Consider the following 20,073-nt stretch of genomic DNA (forward strand, 5'->3'; position numbering starts at 1 on the left):
ATCATGGTGCACCCAGGTTGACCTCTAAGACAGGATTTCTTGACTGTGTCAACTCTAAGATGTGTGGACTTCAATTTCCAAAATTTCTAGCCAGCCTTTAGTCACCAGTTCAGCACGTCTTTTAGGTTTTTATAGGGGAGAGGCAAGGGGGACACATCCCACCCTCTATTTTCTAGGTATTTACTGTATTAGTTATTGTTCAACACAGGCACTTCACTGGCATAGAGCTAAATCTGTGCCAGATGGAATGTCAACTATAAGCTGAACTTAACAGATGATCGGTCTCCTTTTGAACTCATCCCACAAAAGTGTTCAAAACCAGAGGGAATTGGGATACGTGGCTCAATTTGCTGGTCTAGACATCTGTCAAAGCCTGCTTCTTACCCAACCCACCCAGCACATTTTAAGGTAAGTGATTACTGGTGATATTTGGTGAAAGAAGAGGGAGCAACTGGAACAATTTATAAACTTCTGCCTTTAACATGCACACCACAAATAAGAACCCTACCATTTGTTGGCATTGCCCCTGATGGTTCAAAAAATGTGGGGAGCTGTAAATTGGTATTTGTCACTGTGGTTTTCTGTTGGTTCAAAGAGTGATAGAGACCATTATAGTTTCAGTTGCAAAGAAAGATCACAATCTCTGTCCTACTTTGGAAAGAATGGAATATGGTAGCAATAATCCTTGTCCCTCACTTATATTTCAATTTTGTTCTTCTTCCTCAGCTTGGTCATTCTTGATCCTTGTCACATCGTATTGCTTTGCAAACAAAAGTTAGAATATCATACAATGATCATAACCTAAGTGCCGTGGTTGTTGCAACCAGAGGTTTATTTGTTGTTCCAAATAAAAGCATTTGTTAACCATCTATCGGTCTCTACTGAGGGATTTGCCATTTTCCATTCTCTTCCGGTAAATAGTTATATACTTCAAAATAGCTTCTTGCTCTACTTTCTATGCAATATCTATAGCAAGTAATATATCGCAAAACATAAACTTCCCGCCACTGTGTAGGGTTGGACTTGAACTTTCCAATACCTGGTCAGACTTGAGATGTGTCTTCCTACAATGATGTTCCAAGCATCTTCGCTGCTGCTTCACCTCCTTGAATACTCTAGTGCAATTTGATCAAGACTCCTAACCACCTTCTTATTCCAGCGTGAACCTGAGTTTTAACTCAATCCCACTCTGAAACCGATTGGATCAATAAGGCACTTAGGGAAGATTGATGCAATAGACTCCACTGTGGAGGAGACTCATTTTGTGAAGCTCCATAGATATCAGAGATCAGTCCATGATTAGAAGCTAAATTTAATCCTCTTCGCTTTCAGATCTTTTGGTGTCTGTCTTCAAACATCAGTCAGATAGACCAGGGTATCAAACTCATGACGTCACCGTCAGAGGTGGTATTCAGCAGGTTCTGACCAGTTCTGGAGGACCGGTAGCGGAAATTTTGAGTTCAGAGAACCGGCAAATACCACCTCTGACTGGCCCTGCCCTCATCTCTTCTCTGCCTCCTGAGTCCCAGCTGATCGGCTGGGTCTTGTTTTGTTGCCCTGCACAGGAGAACGGAGCTGGAAAGCAGGTTAGTGGGGTGGGGACAGAATGGAGATTTTACAGTATCCTTTCCCTGCCATGTCCACCAAGCTACACCCATCAAATCATGCCACGCCCACCAAGCCATGCCATGCCCACCAAGCCACGCCCACAGAACCAGTAGTAAAAAATTTTTGAATCCCACCACTGGTCACGGTGGCATCACATGACATTTCGGGACTTTTTTCCCCTTCTCTAAACTGGGCGTGGGTGTGGCCAGTGCATGATGGCCATGAGTTTGACAGACTTGAGATAAAGGGTGTGATCCCTTATGCATGTTGGGCTCTCAGTAAATTGGGTCAGGTCCAGAGGTGGTATTCAGCAGGTTCTGATGAGTTGTGGACAACCGGTAGCAGAAATTTGGAGTAATTCAGAGAATTACATTCGGGGTGAATGTCATACTTAAAAATGGTGTTGCTTGCTGTTTTAAAAAATCGAGCCTTTTTGGTGCCCCAGGGAAGAAAACACCAGTCTGGCGAAGTGGTACTGAGGGTCAGGGGGGGAATATTTTTTCAATGCAAATGCAAAGACTGACACCAGGACAATATTTGGGATGTAATTCCATGCTTTAAAATGGTGTTGCTTGCTTTTTTTAAAAAATCAACCCTTTTGGGTGCCTCAGGAAGAAAACGCATAATGACCCCCTCGCCACGCCCACCAAGCCATGCCCACTGTACCAGTAATTAAAAACTTTGAATCCCACCACTGCTCAGTTTCATAGTTCATGGTCATGAACTCTTGGGTCACTCTAGACTTCTTGTCCAGGAAAAGTAGGTTGGAGTTCTCCAGAACCACCAGTTTCGGGAAACTCCACCACTACTCCAGCAATTAGGCTGAGCAGGCCTAGCCAGGGATTTTGCTATGCAAGAGCGGGAGCTGACAAACTCCCCTTTCAGGCTAACCTACCAGCTAGGCTATTTTTGGACAAAAGTTTCACAGTATTTCAGAAGAAGGCTGATTGATTAGTAGCTAAACAGGTCATTCCAAGACCCACCTACAATTGCACAAGTCCACTCCACACTTCTTAGGGAGAGTGATTCATATGCATATTGTTTCCTCCTGTAATATGCACCCGGTATATATTTTTTCCTCTAGAAGAAAAAGGAAATGAAATGGCTTGTGTTTGGTGAAGGCAGAGGGAAGGGGGAAATTAATAAATAAAAAAGACTCACGGAAGCCGGTTTGTGTAATTGGTTCATTAAACAACATTTTATTCTATTTCTTTGACCTTTGGGGAAAGAACACCCTAAAAATGGTTCAGGTACAACCATTTCGTCTTCAACTTATTTAAACTCAATTGGCCAAAGGATACAAGGAAAATATGTGTGGTAATGTAGGTAATTTGGACAATGTTAACACAAAGGAAATCAGCCCAAGGGGGGTGGGTGGGGTAGTTGTGTGGTCACAAAGGATGAGACACACTGTCATGGCACAGTAACAATTTTTGTATTTTTCATCACCCTAAGAAAACCCAGAGCGGAAAGCACAGAGGGAACAACAGATGCTTAAGGATATTATGGAATCTTCTCCTGGAGTTAAGAGAGAGGAAGCTAAATATCTCTTACTATTTGTACAGTCTTGACTTACAACTATTTGTTTAGTGATCATTCAGTTACGACGACACTGAAAAAGCTGACTTATGACTGTTTTACACACGATTGTTGCAGCATCCCCATTGTCATGTGACTTTATTTTTTACAATAACAATTTTTATTAGTTTATAATGTAGCCTACAAAGCAAATACAAAAATAAATAGGGAAGGAAAAGGGGAAGACAAAAGTGGGGAAGAAAAGGGAAAAAGAAAGAAAAGGCATTGACGTCCAACTCCCTTCGGTGTAGTAGAATAAGGCATTCATATCCAACCTCAACTTTTTACCTTTACATAATAATTTAAACTAGCCCTTTTTTATAACTACAAATCTATCCAATTGGTAAAACCCAAAATCAAAGTTTCATTTTTTGGCCAATGTTGTTACTAACTTAACAACTGGGGTGATTTACTTAACAACAGTGGCAAGAAAAGTCATAAAATGCGGCAATACTCTCCTAACATCTGTCTTGCTTAGCGGTGAAAATTTTGGGCTCAATTGTGGTTGTGAGTCGAACTACCCACATTGCCCTCATATGATACTTGAGGGTTGCACAGAGGTAAGCTGTTCGAGTGAAGGCTGTCCCCATAAGTCATTCATGAACTCTTCATTTATATGAAGTGCTACAAAATCTTTCAGGATAATGTCCAGAATGTCTATATAATCTATGAGTGGGTAGTGGGTTGTAAACTCTTTAGGCTAGGCCCTAACCTCACTGCCAGAATTTCAGAACATAAGCAAGTAACCTCTCCGATCTACTTAAAAGCCTCCAAAAGAGAGCACACTTATTCCAGTGGGTCATTCATGGCATTGTGAAGGATTGTTAGCATCGATATATTCCATTTTAGGTTCACCTGAAGCTCACTCTAATGTAACTTACTGTAAACCCATTAGCTCTTACCCGCTTCAGATATCAAGATTGTTTAACACATTATTATTAGTTTTTGCTTTCCGGTAAGGGGTATAACTTCGGAAAAAAGCATCATCCACTTTTGCTCTTAAAAATGCCACCTGAATTTCTTTCTCCACTTAGTTTTATTTCCTCACACAGCCATTATTCAGTTGCTTGATTTTTATTATTTTTTGCAGGTGTAAATGTGTGACATATAATGCTACTTCTCTTGTATTTGTTCTACTTACAGGTATCCCTAAACTTACGACCATTCACTTAATGATAGTTCAAAGTTATACAGCAAAGGCACTAAAATGGGACTTGCAACTCAAAAGTTATGACTGCCACATCACCACTGAGGTCAGATGATTAAAATTTGCCACCTTCTCAATTAGCTTCTAACAGTCAATGGGGAACCCACATGTGCTTTAAGGACCATGGTGAAAATGGTCATAAAATTGGGTCTGGTCACATGATGACTTGCTTAATCACATCAGTTAGTGAACAAAATTTTAGTCCCAATTGTGATCATAATTTGAGGATTACTTGTAATGACATCCTTCCACTGCTACATTCCAATTTGGGGAATCATCCTGTCAAACTTCAGCGACTTCTATCATATTCAATTTCCAACAGGGATCAGCTCATCTTCTTTCCAACTGTATTGCATCAGAGTATCAATATCTCTCAACTGTTTTCCTGGAAAATTTCTAGCTATCTGCATATCACCTTAGTTTTTCTTAAGGTTGATTTTCTTTCAGGCTGAGTCTGCAATCTATCTCCCCGATGAGCTAATTGGCTGTAGGAAATATTCCAGAAATAAGAATATTTCTGGGTCTAGGAAAGGGTATTTGTCCCATTTTTTCATAGTGTGTATATATATATGTGTGCGTGTGAGTGGAGGTTAGAATAGATTATTGCATTCCCATCTCTGCCGTTTATGTTGCACAAGCTCTCAAAGCAAATGAAAGGTAGGTGTGAACTTGGCTGGTGGTTCAATAATGAACTTTTTCTATCATCACTCCTGTAACCATCATTTAACTTTAGAACTTTCTTATAGTCCTCTTATCATTTATACACATAGAAACACTCAAACCAGGTCCATTATCTTCCTCTTCAGGGTTTCAGTCAGACAAAACACATTCACAAGACCTGGAAGTATTATTCATTTCCATGCAATCTAGTGAATATGAATCACTATCCATGAACTTGACAAGTCTCAATAATCTGTTTATCACATCCAGGATCTATACCCTGGGGAGAGCCATCATATCTGATAGCAACCTTTGATATCCCTGGAAGAAACTCCAAAATTAACACACCTAATTTTGTCCTTGGAAGGTTGAAAGTCTTGTCTATATATTCTGGAATCCCGTGAGGCACTATGCATAGCTTCTCTCCACATAATTTTTAACATGAAATGCCAACCATCAGCTCCAGAGGTAACTTGTAGGTTCCATCACCTCTGAAATATTATTTTTTTATTCCATGGCAGTATTAACCATTCACTTGACTGTAAGCATGAGAGCTATCTTCTACGGTGGGAATCACCTCCCCAACTAGGTGCAGTGTTACAATTCGTTGTCTCTGGAATCTCTGAATTCATGGTATCATTAAGAATGCTAAAATATTAGGAGACATTGTGGTTGAAATGATGTCGGGGAAGAGTATTCTTCATTAGCTAATATGACGACCATTTTCAGCGTATAGGATAGCAGCTTTTCATAAAGAGAGCTTCAAAGGTTTATGTTATTTGGATCAGCAGAACATTCAGTTTCTATGGATTCTTGTAAATAAGCTTTGCCTATTGTGGAGTCCAGAAATATATTCATTACTAAAAACAAGCACCAATTCAGTTTAAGGACAGCTGCTGGGATGACCCCATCATGGCATTTGGTGGAATGACTCCTTTGCTTGTACGGTGACACAAACACTAAGAACAAACTTTCATGTTATAAATCTTTATTTATAGATGTACAATTATATAATTAAGAAATACAGCCTTCTTCAATATCTTTCAAGACCTATGCTTTTTATTGCACGTTGCTCAGTCATCCCCAGCTATCTACTTAAGAAAATCAAAAAGATCTGATTTTGTTATGGCCTGGGGCTCCTGTTGCCATCTCACAAGCTGGTAATTTTGCTCTGTGCAGCTGGACAAGTGATCCTACAAAACGGCCAGAGGGATCACTGAATGCTAATCAGGAGGTTTTGAGTCACGGTATGTTCTCCGGGAGTGAAGGCATCTCCTTGGGGTCGCAGACAAATGGAGTGGATTTGTCCATCAAGATGGCTGCTTATGACAGGAAAAAGGGAAGCCAGCAACTCAGTTCAAATCAAGATCCATTTGTCGATGCCAAAGAAATGGCACAATTATGAGACCGCCCCAATCCATCAACTCTCATTTGGTACTTGAACAATTCTGAACAGGTCTTTAGATGGGTGTTCACCAACAAAATAATATAAAGGTTTCTGGACAAAACTAACAGCAATGTAAAGAAGGTTCCAGTGTGAAGTAATTAATAGTAATGCTACTTCCTTGGCATAACTAAGCCATTTCTTAACCTATTACCCTGATCCTGAGGGCTGATTTGCTTTGATGGTAGGAGTTGAGCCATGCCTGCAAAAGGAATATTTTTTGACTAAGGAAAACACAAAACCTCTTGCAGGGGTGGAAGCATCTTCAGATTACTGCTAATTCAAGATGATGAGGCTTATTGGAACTAGGAGCATTAACTGCTAACTCTAGTGAATGGCTCAGCTCTTTGAAGTAACTTCTCTTAAGGCTCTTCTGACAGCATTGTATGGAGTTAAAAAGATTTTTAAAAAAGTCTGGCATTATGTAGCATTTTGTTGGACTTCACAGCCCAGTCAAGTAATAAGAATTATTCTTTGCCTCTTTTGGTGGCTTAAATAACGGAAATTAGCAAAAGCTTCTTGGACAGAGATGGCCTTCTTTCCTGAGGAAAGGGATCTAAGAGTCCCGTTCTCCTGAGGAAGATTCTCATCAGAGTCTATGAGCATTGTTGCTACACAGCCTTTCCTTACTCTAGAGAAGGGGGTATCCACATTTGGCAACTTTTAAGACTTGTGGACCTCAACTCCCAGAATTCCGCAACCAGTGTGGGGAATTCTGGGTGTGGAAGTCCACAAGTCTTAAAGTTGCCAACCATAGACACCCCTGCTCTATAGAGTCTCACCAAATGGAAAAGTACGCTAGCTACTACGCATCACTACTTGGTAGGCCACGCCAGCGCACAGCAGGTCCCTGGAATGAAATCAGCGGCAACATTTTGTCAAAGAAAAACTATTTTGTAGAGCAAGAGGAAATCCGACTGGGGAGCAGGGGAAAAGGCAGAAAGGGATATCACTTCGGGGGAAAAAAACAATAGCACACCTCTGGGTAGCAAAATGAACCCTGATTGGAAGGCAAAAAATGAAAAGTCTGCAAAATCTAACTCCCACTTCCCCCAAAAAAGTTCACGCAGCAAAAGCCATCCTGGTGAACTGAAGATCATTTTGAGACAATTTGTTCTCCGTTTATTAGGAAGAACGAGTCGTTGAGCAAAAGCCGCCATATGTTGCAAGTCCGAAACTAGGCCAAAAAGTGTGTCCATAGAAAATATATCTATTGGGCTCAGTATTTCACATTTAAAAAAGGAAACAGTTTCAGGGTTTGTGAATTTACTTTTTTTTTTCTTTCCCAGAAAGTCCAAGCCATTATAAAATATAAAACATTTGTATTGTCAGATAAGATTGCCATTGATAGAAAACAGGACATTGGGCCAGAAAAGGGAACGAGGGCCCAGGCAGGGAAAAAGAAGCTGGAATTCAGAGATAGTAAATTATGAAGTTCAGCAAAAGAGAAAAGAGAAAAGAAAAAGAAAAAGAAAAAAAATGGAAATAATTTAATTCTATCCCTGCATAGTTTAGAAGTACAACATATTTACAATGGTGAGTTAAATTCTAAATAATGTCTTTTAAAATTAATCTTAATTTCTAGCTCTTCCAGTTCCTCCCTTGCTCTCTGAAGTGACTAGTGCAATCGCAGAACTTTCTCCACTGCTCCTGATTTTTCTGCAGATCTTGAAAGGAAACCAAAGCAACTCAACAACTGTTCTTGCGGGGAGGGGATCCTTTGGAGGAAGGGAGAGGGAGGGAGGGAGGGAGGGAGGGAGGGAGAGAGAGAAAAATAAGACCAGCCGTCTTTTCCCTCCTTGTCTTAAGAGATGTTCAAGTCTAATGCTGGACAGATAAAGAGAGGAGAGGGCAGTTGTGCGTTGTTAATACTCCAATGCCATTTTAATTTAAGGACTGATTCTTTAAATAGAAAGTCTGTCTCCTTGGCTCAGTGCACTTCCCCCAAAGTCTTCAGGCATTTGAAGAGTCTGAGGAAAAAAATAGCAGAAGCATCATTAGTCTCTAGGCCATTATTAGGGCGACAGGACTGGCATTTCCATTAAAGAACAGACTGACAGAACGGGAAGTGTTAATTTAGAAGCCAATTCTTATTCTTTTTTTTTCTTTTTGGTCTTTAAACATTGAAATAAAATGCATAATGGGGCATTTGCAGGGTAAGATTAAAAAACAAACAAAAAAAGAGAAGCTGGCGTGACTACATTGACTGAAGGCAGGTGCCTTGAATGCCTACAAAACCTGGAGCCCCTTCAATCACACAGTTGTATTTCTTTCCGCCATCTTTTATTAATATTATTATTAAACATAACATTTAAAAAAACATTGAACGTGGTGGAATCGTTTTGACATAACTTTTGGTCATCATTTTATTATAACATGATATAATATAGATCCTATATACATATGTGCGTGTGTATGTATGTGTGTGTGTGTGTGTGTGTGTATATACAAATATACATACATACATATATATATATATATATTCTTATATATTTATTCATCCTTAATTACATCCTCCCACATTCTTAGTATTATTTTAGTTTCATAGTCACAGATATCCTCTTGACAGCCGCCTTCCATCTTTTTTTCCGTCCTTTTTTTCTGTCGCCACCAATGATAAAATCTATTCCAAATTATATAATATTCCAATTCATCCTTATTTTTCATCTCTACGGTTAGCCTATCCATTTCAGCGCATATCAGAAATTTATTTATTACTTTGTCTTCACTAGGGATTTCTTTCTCCTTCCACTTCCGGGCAAATACCATTCCTGCCGCAGTGATGACATGTATTATCAAATATAACTCTTCCTATATGGCTTTCTGTCATCTTGACTATTTTTCTCTCCTTTTATGGGTTTCCCTGAAAAGGAACACTGGTCAATGAAGACTATCACCGCAGACAAGTGTGAGTATTTAGTATTTACTCTGCAGAGGGCTTCTCAGGTGTTCTTCAAATGTTTCTCCCTTTATTCCCAAACATATATCAACATTCAGAACATTGTTCTTAGGAACAAACGTCTTAAACAAAAAGCCTTACCTATAGCAGCCTCAGATATCTAGGATGCCTTAAACAGAAGTCTGTTAAGCCTCTCTAACATTTATTAAAAAAATGACTAAAATCTTTTGCTCACCAAGGAAGCATAGCTATGGCTGGGATGGTTTGCTTGAAATTCAAGTCAAATTGGTTCCAGAAGGAAGGGTGTGTGTGTGTGTGTGTGTGTGTGTGTGTGTGTGTGTATTAGCATGGAACACCATTATGTCAAATACAGTTGCAATCTAACTCTTTCTGTTCCATTTTCTCACTCAACATAAAACACATGCCACAGGAAGAAAAAGAGCTAAAAGCTGTGCGACTAGAAGTCAGTTAAGTTTTTAGCCAGGTTTCACCTGATCAATGATCATTAATCTAGCTCAGCTCCAGTTGGGAGGGAGGGCAGAGCCTTGGAAGATTCTAATGCAACTGTCATTTGTGCTGCCTACAATCTTGTGGGCTATTTCTTACAGTAAGGGTCTTCAAACTTGGCAAGGTTAAGGCTTGTGGACTTCAACTCCCAGAATTCCTGAGCTAACATGACTGGAGGAGGAATTCTGGGAGTTGAAATCCACAAGTCTTAAAGTCGCTAAGTTTGGAGATCTCTGGGCTAAGCCAAAGCACCCAATCCATAAGTGCACCTAACCACCATCTTAATCCCATTAGCTAGTGGGATTAACATCCTAGAGAGACTTCCATTTGAAGCTTCCAAAACTTTTAAGTTTCAGAATTCCAGTTTCTGGAACCCGCTCCCCCAAATAATAATTGCTTCTGGGGTAGAAAATACAGTTCAACGGTGTGCATGTTTGGAATAAAATAGGGGGCATATCTTCACTATGGTTTTGGGTTGGGTTTTTTTGCCTTCTCAGTTGTGTGAACGTGAGTTTGGTTTAGAGTTTGTTGCTGGAGTAATGACTCTTACACTCCAATGTACTGTATTATTTTTGCAGTGCTTAAAATTATTTTTTTATATTTTGATCAGTGGGCCCGATATGAAGTGTTTGAAGATTGTTTCAACTTTAGAAATATTCACATAAATAAGGTGATATAATGTCTATGGATTTGTTAAGCAATCACCCCAAAGCTTCTCTGTTCATTGTGTAATGTGGATGTTGTGTGTTGCTTTGTGGAGAACTGACCCATATTAAAATGGAATACAAGAAACAAGACAAAGAAGGGTGGTGACAAAGACAACAGTTTTAGGTGATAAACAATTCTAATTGGAAAGTTACAGAAGCATCACTATCCTAAATCAGTGGCTGTGTATTTTACACAAGTTTTTGTTTTCTTTTAAGGGCATTTAACCAGGGCTAAATGCAACAGATGTTCTCATCTCTTTGAAGCTGTTGAGTATTATTTCAACGCTTACAATTTTATGGCCAACTATCATTATTGGTAGGAAATTCTCACTATGAGGGACAAATCAGTGTGATTTTTTTTTTTTGTAAATTCCTGCATTGATGCTAACTCTTAAAATGAACTAGAGTGTCATCTTCCAAATGTCCAATGCCTGAGATATTATGACTAAATTAGTTTTGACTTGAAGAGTAAGGCAAGTTGGCTAAGCACACATGGGTGAAGTGATTTAATTGCTTAAATAATTTTGAAGAATCACAGGAGCCTTTAAGCCACCTCTGAACTCAGTTTGCAAAACTAGTATTTTAACACACTACCGCAACAATCCACAGCTGACTGCACAACTTGATTCTTGATACTCTACCTTTCGTTGAAGCCACTGCTGCTGAAAAGCTTTATCAGTGAGTGCTTTTAAGAAGATGTTCCCCAACCATTGTGCAACAGGCCCATCAGCTTCCCAATAATTATTTCTGCACCGAAATTAACGTTGCTCTTGAGAAACAGAAGGGACCCCTCCCCCAGTAGTGTTTGCAGAGAGGGGGAGGCCACTCAAAATGGCAGACAAAGCAAGTCCCGCCCCTTTGATACCTGTGGACAATGCATGTAGAAAAGGGGTGGGCCTTGCACCATAATGCTCCATCTGCCACCTTGCTCATTTTGACAACTGCCCACCAACCAGAGACACTGCTGACGATCGGGAAAGTGCAGCTATTTAACTTAAGCTAAAGGGCTTGGCAAAGACATGAAGACAAGAGCGCATGAGCATCAAGAGGGACCAGACAGCATATAGGAAGTCACGTTTTGGGTTGGTTGTTATGCAATTTGATTTTTTTTTTTTGTCTTAACATAACACGCAAATGGGGTCAGTGAGCTTTAAAAAATGGGTTTTGGGTAATAAACTGCTGAAACCATGATTCATGTTGGCTTTCGAGCGAAATCTATGGCTTAGCATGATGCGTAAATAGGAGCATTTTGTTTATTGCCAATTTGTTTGTCAACCCTGAAGCTGACTTGGTTGCAGCCATTTTGGGGCTTTGGTGCTGCCACAACTGGAGATATGGGAAAGGGAGGTGGGGAAGTAGAGACAGCTGGGGTGCTGTAGCCCAAATAACATACTTTTCTCTTGGGAACCAAACATATTGCCATCAGGTGTCCAGAAGAAGGGAGTTGGAGTCATCTAGCAACTGGACTGTATCCTGATTGGACCATGTGACTGATTGTTTGGACAAAGTGAAAGAACTTTCACCTTTAATTAGGTGAAAACCGTTGGCACATTTAGAATTGGTTTTCACCAGCTCATGCTAATATGACATGTCCAATCTCTGAGGGATATAACTGCTTTGGAGTTTTGATTGCTATGGGTGTGTTACTTGGAACCCTGACATTAAACTGACTTTAAATGTACCCAAACTGAACATGAAACTAATTCAGAGAGATGCATATGTTGCAAAGAATGGAGAGGATGATCTAAGAATGACCAAAGAGGTATCTTTTTTGTCTGCAACCCTAACGCTTGCTTATTTGGCGAACTATGCTAAAACTAACCACGATTTAGCACAAAACAAGTAAGTAGCTTCGGATTCTAAATGACCCTGGAAAATGAGCATTCCCAAAACCAAACTTCCCAGGTCTCAGAAACAGAAATTGCCAGGTCTTACTTAGGTCTCTAGGGACTGTTTTCTGCCACAGCTATCCATGCATCGATGCTTGAACTTCAGACAGCCTGGTACAGCTGGGTGTGCCCATCTTCTGTGCTCTCTGATACAGATCTGAGTCACCAAAATAACGGGCCCGGTAAAGTAAGCCTTCCTCTGTAAAAGAAGAAAGCCAAATAATCAAAGTAACAGTCCAGGGAGCTTTGCAACTTTTTAGTTTGTATTGTATTTCTGATCTACTTCTGTGGATTTCGCTGGAGAGAGAATACGGTTACCTCATTTTGTCACCTGCCATCCTCAGGAGGGAGCTGCAAAAAGGAGTTGCCAAAAATATTTATTCACGGCTTAAACCCCTGCCTCAGATGTTGCGGTTACAGGTTGGCTTGAGCAGAATTTTTTAAAGGAGGTTGAGTGCAAAGCTGGAAAGCTTGGGAACTATTGTTCCATTTGGATATTTTAAACTCTTAAGTTCAGGGAAACAGGACAATAGAATTAGTGCAGATTGTAATGATCAATAGGGCTGTGTAAAGCAGTTGAAAGGAACGCTTTGCAAGGCATGCTAGCACAAGTCAAACATTCTTCCCCTCAGCATAAATACATTATATCCTCTGGAAAGCTCATGTGGCTCTTTGCAGGGTCTGTTTGTACATATGGGCACACATAAATCACACGTGAGCTGCAACAGCTAAATTGTCAAATGCACCTCACTTATAAAGGGGGCTTCATTTTAACTATCAATAACCTCTTTCCAACATCTTTGTCAGGCCCAATCTGCAGGAATGGGATATAAATATAACAAAGAAGCAAGGGATAATACAGAATTTCTTGAGGTGCAGTCTACAATGCCTTGGATCCTGCACATCTCGTTGTCCAATGTCTTCAAAGCTGAGCTACTCACTCTGCTGTTTTTCTTTCCAACAGTTATTTCTGAGGTTTGCAATATAATCATCTTCCACGCTCCTCTCTACGTTTTTAAGATTCGTGCCTGTGTATTCTTCTGCAAAGCTGTCACCTACGTAGTAAGACACTTTCAAATGCTCAGTCATTCGTTTAAATACATGGCCCACCGACCTGGAGGGAAAAAAAAAGAGAACAAAAGCAACGGTCAAAATTGCATACCCTACCCACATGCAAAGGAACATTTGTTTGGATGAGGAGACCGAAGACCCAATACCAGCCAATCCCACCCCAAAGCAAACTCTGCTACCCAAATCTTCCTTTATCCTCTGCCATGCTGCTCTTGCAAGAACAGAGTGGTTGTCAGGCCCTTTGGTGTGGATTATCCACAGGCAGAAACAATGTAAAGCTTAAGAAGAGCTACTTCATGGGAAGGGGAAATTTAACAAGGGGACAAGGAGCCTGATAGAGGACATTGAATAAACATAAGCCTTGGTATAAGAATAATGAATGTGATTTGGAATAGAGGAAGGGGTCTGCCTCAACAATCTCTCCATTATCTCAATGGTTTGTTCCTGAAAATCCCATTTTGTCACCTCTTTCCAATGTCCTTGACCGCTACTGACATCCCACAGACCTTCTGCAACCTCTTCAGTTTAGGCCAGGGGTCTTCAAACTTGACAGCTTTAAGACTTGTGGATTTCAACTCCCAGAATTCCTCCTCCAGTCATGGTAGCTCAGGAATTCTGGGAGTTGGAAGTCCACAAGCCTTACAGTTGCCAAGTCTGGGGACCCCTGATTTAAGGCCTTTGGTCTGCAAGTTAAAGCATGTCACCAGTAACGAAAGGTCTGAATTAACCTGCTGCAGATGCTCCCAACGAGACAAATTTCTGATACAACCAATTGGTTTCCCTACGGCTGAAGCAACAAGGGGCACTTTTGTCTCTTATGTCAGGGACCCTGAAAGAAACAACTTGTGCTAACTTGAAAAGAGATGGAGCTCTTCCTTATTACTTTGGAAAGAGAAAAAAAGGAATCCGATCCTCTCTTTGCTACAGGGCTAAATTAAAAGTAATCTGCTGAGAAGACTTTTTCCTCTTACTGAAAGTATTCCGTAATTCTCATGTTTCAGAATGTCTACAGGCCTTTCCCCAAGTTTCTCAGCACTCGAGGTGAGGAATTAGTTGCTCTTGAAAGCTGCGCCTATGTTTAGTAAAGACTTTTATTTTAATGCCTTCAAGACTATGTATAAGCCCTTGCGACAGAAATGATAATCTATTCAGGCTTTGCAAATCACTAATTCCTCTGTCTTAAATATGTCCCCATCCGTCCCCCATCCCCCCCAGTTTTTGGGCAATGCAAATTATTCATTCTCTTTGTTTCAGATCAAAAGCCACGTTTTTATGCAAAGCTAGAGCCTCTTCTTGATATCTTGAGTACTTACAGAATCCCTCCATTTCAAAAGTGCCCTGACTCTCATTGTTACAGAAAAATGACAATATTATGGATTGAGCTAGAATTTGCAAAGATTGGTTTTCTGTGGAAGAAATGTCTATCGCTCTATGTTATGTTTAGTTCCATCTGTTTGTTTTACTCTTATCATATCTAATTTCAATATATTTTGAGTACCTTTTCTGAGCGAGGAATTCTTGCGAAATATCTACTTGCTAGATATTTACAAAGAAATAGTGCTTTTGGCTTTCCTAGCCTAGCTTAGGAACCCTATCCAACTCACCCTACTTATTATACCTTATCCTCAACTCCGCAGAGATAGTACTGTCTCAGACAAACAATTGCTATTTCCTCCTGAATAAGATAAAGCATCCATAAACGTTTATATAGAGTGATACCTTGGTACTCATTGTTAACTGGTGAGTTAACAATGAGCACCAAAAACTGTAACAAACATTTTTTTTCCACAAGGAATAATTTAGTGAGTCTCAAGACAAGCGACATCAATACGTTCTAATTTGTGCATTGAGTATCAAACAAATGAACACGACAAAATTTTCACGTCAAAATGCCGTTGAGTACCAAATTTGGTGAGTTTTAAAGCAGTTGAATATCAAGGTAGTACTGTAAAACAAAAATGTATTTGCTCCTTAAATCATCCGTCTGCATCACATACGAGAACAGCAAAGGCACTTAGACTTATATATATTGCTTTACAGTGCTTTACAGCCCTCTCTAAATGGCTTAGAGTCAGTCTATTGCTGACAACAATGTGGGTCCTCGTTCTACCCACCTCGGAAGGAGGGAAGGCTGAGTCAACCATGTGCCTGGTGAGATTCGATCTGTCAAATTGCAGGCAGACGGCTATCAGCAGAAGTAGCCTGCATTATAGCACTCTAACCACTGAGCCACCAAGGCTCTAGAATACTAGAGATTTCTTCTACACACGATGGGATTTTTAGAAATGGGATGTTGTTTTTTTCCTCTGCAACAGACACTTAAACCTCTAGTTGGCTGTCTATGTTCCTACCCACTTCCCCCACCGATGCCATCGAGAAAGGAACACTTTAGTGCCCTGGGCTTTGTGTCAGAAGATGATATCTTAACCCAAGACAGACATGCAGTCAAGCATTATGCACACAAATTGGAGACAAATCTTTTTTCCCCCCATTTGATAGGTTTGTTTACATGGGTGATAATCCAAACAAGGATGAAATCTACCACTTAGATGGCTGAACTCCAGCCTTTTTAGCAGCAATACATTTTCCTCCACCAAGGCAGCTGGCAAGGTCAGGTTCTTCTAACAACTTTGTCTGCTTGGAAGGAAGAACGGATAAGGCAGCATTGCCCCCTTCTGGCTATCCATATACATCGGCCTATTATCTGCTGTGTTCTAGCGACAAATGGCTGGTGCCATGCCTGTATAAATGCATTCAGTTGCTCAGGCAGGGGATGCCATTGCTTCCAAAATGATTGACATTTGGTTAATTCTGCGGACTTATCTGCAGTGAGCCGGTGCACTCAATCCATTTGGTTTCCCTTCTGAGTCTCTACTGGAGAAGGATGGGGGGGTGGGGGTAGGGCTGTCTTATAAAAGTCACCTCACTTCAACAAGTTCAGGCTCATTGTTTAAGCATACTGGGAATGGATAAGAACACACCAGCTCGTATGATCAGAACAGAAACGGGTATCCACCCCACACACAGAATAATAAAATTCCCACATGGCTGGCAGAGGATTTAATCAAAGGATCCTGATAGGCTACCCAAAATATGTAGAGCGGACCAGGGAAATTTGCCTCAGCCTACTTCCCAAGTAAACTGATTTACTAACGTTATTTCACACCAAATATTTACTCTCAGCTGTCTCCCAGGCGAGGGGATTTTTCAGTGAAGGGTCCTTGGCGCTCTCTGAGCTTAGCTGTATTCTGGCAGACATTTCATTACCCCAGATAGGTTCCCTAAAAATATGTTACCTAGTTTGGGTAATGAAAAGTCTGCAAGAAAACAATCAAGCTGAGAGAGCGTCAAGGACCCCCTCACACCAACCATGAGCTACAAATATTCTTCTTTATTGGAAATTTTTAAATAGGAGTCCCAGATATCAGCGTGCAAAATGACAAAAGAGTTTTTGGCATCGGGAAAAAAATTGCTTGGCTAAGAAGAAAACTCTTTTTCAATTTGAAAAATACCTATCAATGAGTTTTGACACAATTCTCAAGAAGGGCTATTCTAGAGCAAGATTTGAGTTGTTGGATTCCATGGCCATATATGGACACTTCTGCCACCTGCCATATCATGACAGAATGTGTACATGCAGTGCCCCAGATATTATATACATTATGACATACATCAATATATGATATTGCTCATGTTGTTTGACTGATATGCCGCTCTTACATAGGTACCTTAAGTAGGTACTTAACTACTTGAAAGAACAGCCCAACACTGGGATCTGGATTTCAGATTGTCTTATTTCCTCCTGGGCTCTAATGTATACAAGAACTCATTATATCCTGTAAAAGTGATATATTTATCTGTTCGTTCTTATGAATGTGTATTTTATTACTGTATTTTCTCTTGTCTATTTTATCCTAGAACTACGTAGCTCCTATATTGACTTTTCTAAACATACAGTATAAGACTAATCAATAAATTATTAAGGAAGCAAGCTACTGAGGAAGGAGATGTAGACTGAACAAAGGGAAGGTTTCTTCTGAGTTTCAGGAAAAAGAGGACTTCTGCATCTAATGACAAAGAGAAATATCTTGGCTTCTTCCAGAGTATGACATGGAAAGCTACTAAGAGTTTTTATCAAAGCTGTGGTCTTGCACAAGGGCCTATAGTCATGCCACCAGCTGATAAAAATCTATGGAATATCACAGCACGATGTTGCTATGAATAGCTAGAGGAGGAGGGAGCGTCAAAGAACATCACCACCACCACACACAGTTTTTAAAACTGCATTTTAAAAATATTCATGAATTCTGCATTTGTCTAATGCTGAATTCCAACATGGATTTGTTGAATCAGTTGTTTTGAGATCTGAGTTAGGTTTTGGAATTTGATATTTAAGACATGCAGAATCTACAAAATTTGAAGTCCAAACTGAAAGTATTTTATCATAAAAATGTGCTATATCAATTTAAACAATTAGTATATGGATGTCAAAAGTGCCAATTTGAATGTACAGTTTATAATCCTTTTTAAAAAATAATAATCTTAGAATGGCACCAGATATGAGAAGTTTACACCTAACCACCTCCTTAAAGAATATAATTCCTGTGCAGTCAACATTTCCTAAAATCCAGTTAACCATGGTGGCATCCTAACATGCAATACAACATATGAGACTTATATCGTCTCTTATGACTATTAATTGTGACTTTTTTTACCAGCAGACCACTTGGAACCAAAACCTGTCAGTCAAAGGATGGATGTCTCCTCCAGTCCAAGGGCTCAAGTGCCCACATTTTCTTTCCCTTCTGGACGATTCAATGCCAGGCTGGAGAAGGACCCGCAGAAAAACCAGACTATGCCTCAAGGTTGCAGCTTCCAACTCATCATTGCACGACGACGGTATGGAAAGAATGGGAAAGTACCTATAGCCTCAATAACCAAAAATCTTGACCTCACAGAATAAGCAATTTTTGTAGGCAATATCTCCTGCCCTACCTTTGTCAATCCTACATGTCATTCCATCTGTAAATTGACAATTGCACAACAAACCAATCTTCTGCCAGAACCACCTAAAGCCCTTCCTATAATAAGGGGGCAGCCCATTCTTATAGAAAAACCACATTTCTTTCTCTTCTACTTTCCTTTTTGGACAATTTTCATGAATTGAGTCTATCTTTCCTGGTACCATGAACACTGATTGGTAGGAGCCTTCCTAGCATTCAGGAAGTTGCTTTTTCTGACATAGATGGGAACTCTGGGGTTGTAACTTGAGGTAAGTACCCTACCTAATATCCCCTCCTTCGGTCATTGTCACCTCAGCATTTAGAGTCACTAGAAAAATTCCACACTGAGGATTTTCTGACCCAGAAAATGGCAACCGAAAGGCATCCTCTAATTACATGGTCAATATCATTTATCTGCACAGTCAATCTGTGGAGGATTTCAGATGCCACAAAAATGCTTCTATGTGTGAAATAGTACCCTTTATGACAGATGATAGGCTGGGTCAGGTTTCAGCTAAATGAGTTCTACTTCCATAGATTGTGAAGTCCTACAATTTACATGTAAATGTTTACCACATAAATACCTGGATGTTTTAAGCCAGTGGTGGCTAAACTTTTTGGGCTCCTGTGCCAAAAATTGCACATGAGCTCACGTGCCAGCACCCAGAAGGCAATGTGTGTGCCCCTCCCAACACCCCTTGTGCATGTGCGCATGATTTCCCCCTCCCCCCATCGCTCCCTTCCCTGACCTCCCAGCTGATTTTCAGGTCTTTGGGGACCTTTTTCGGCCTCTCAGAGGCTCGGGGGAAGTCTCTGCAGCCTTTGTAGGCCGAAAAATGGGCCTGTTTCATCACTTCCGGTATTTCCGGAAATATAAAAAGTGATGAAATGGCCCTGGCTTTCGGCCTACAAAGGCTGCAGAGACTTCCCCCGAGCCTCTGAGAGGCCGAAAATCAGCTAGGAGGTGTGTGCATGCACAGTGAGGTAAGTTTGCCTGAGGCTAGCATGCCCGCAGAAATGGCTCTGTGTGCCACCAGTGGCACGCATGCCATAGGTTCGCCATCATGGTTTTAAGCAATCTTATCCCAGCAGGCATGGTGTGAAAGCAAGAAAACAAAGAAAAATGGAGAAAAACACACCAAGAAGCAGGAATCACTGGTAAATATAAGCTATGCTCTTCAGTCTTTCCCAAAACCTTACTACTCAGGTTAACTATAGGGACAAGAATAATGGTCACTAACGGTCTATGACTCAAACTGTAAGGTGGACTGGAGACCATCATCTGGCTGAGGGCAGACACGATGATGAGAATGAGGATAGGCATCAGCTGGACAAACAGCCCAAGGCCACCCTGGGAAGAAAGAATCGAAAATATCAATCATTTGCATCTTCCAAACCACTTACCTTTAACAATTTTGGCTCAAATCTTGCATCTATGGTCTCTTTGGTAGCCCACAATGTGGGTTGTTGTTATTTTTAACTTAAGCTTTTGGATGTCAT

General features: G+C 40.4%; 1 protein-coding gene and 1 long non-coding RNA gene across 3 annotated transcripts in view; one reads left to right on the forward strand and one right to left on the reverse strand.

The window, feature by feature from the left end:
* The window catches only part of LOC148125764 (uncharacterized), a 37,149-nt gene that overhangs the window by 15,550 nt on the left and 1,526 nt on the right, over window positions 1-20,073 (forward strand). The window contains exon 2 of the long non-coding RNA XR_015743416.1: window positions 18,289-18,469. This is a non-coding gene — a long non-coding RNA (uncharacterized LOC148125764). The remainder of the gene's footprint in view (window positions 1-18,288; window positions 18,470-20,073) is intronic.
* Window positions 6,025-20,073, reverse strand: part of DNAJB12 (DnaJ heat shock protein family (Hsp40) member B12) — a 32,843-nt gene continuing 18,794 nt past the window's right edge. For both annotated transcript variants that reach the window (XM_026713474.2, XM_026713473.2), the window contains 4 exons: window positions 19,815-19,924; window positions 13,441-13,613; window positions 12,546-12,698; window positions 6,025-8,467 (listed from right to left, as the gene is read on the reverse strand). In XM_026713474.2, coding sequence (XP_026569259.1) covers window positions 12,577-12,698; window positions 13,441-13,613; window positions 19,815-19,924 — 405 coding nt within the window. In that variant the 3' untranslated portion in view covers window positions 6,025-8,467; window positions 12,546-12,576. The remainder of the gene's footprint in view (window positions 8,468-12,545; window positions 12,699-13,440; window positions 13,614-19,814; window positions 19,925-20,073) is intronic.

The sequence above is a fragment of the Pseudonaja textilis genome, chromosome 4 (genome assembly GCF_049901715.1).
Source record: "Pseudonaja textilis isolate UNSWEBS1 chromosome 4, rPseTex1.2, whole genome shotgun sequence".
Lineage (NCBI taxonomy): Eukaryota > Metazoa > Chordata > Lepidosauria > Squamata > Elapidae > Pseudonaja > Pseudonaja textilis.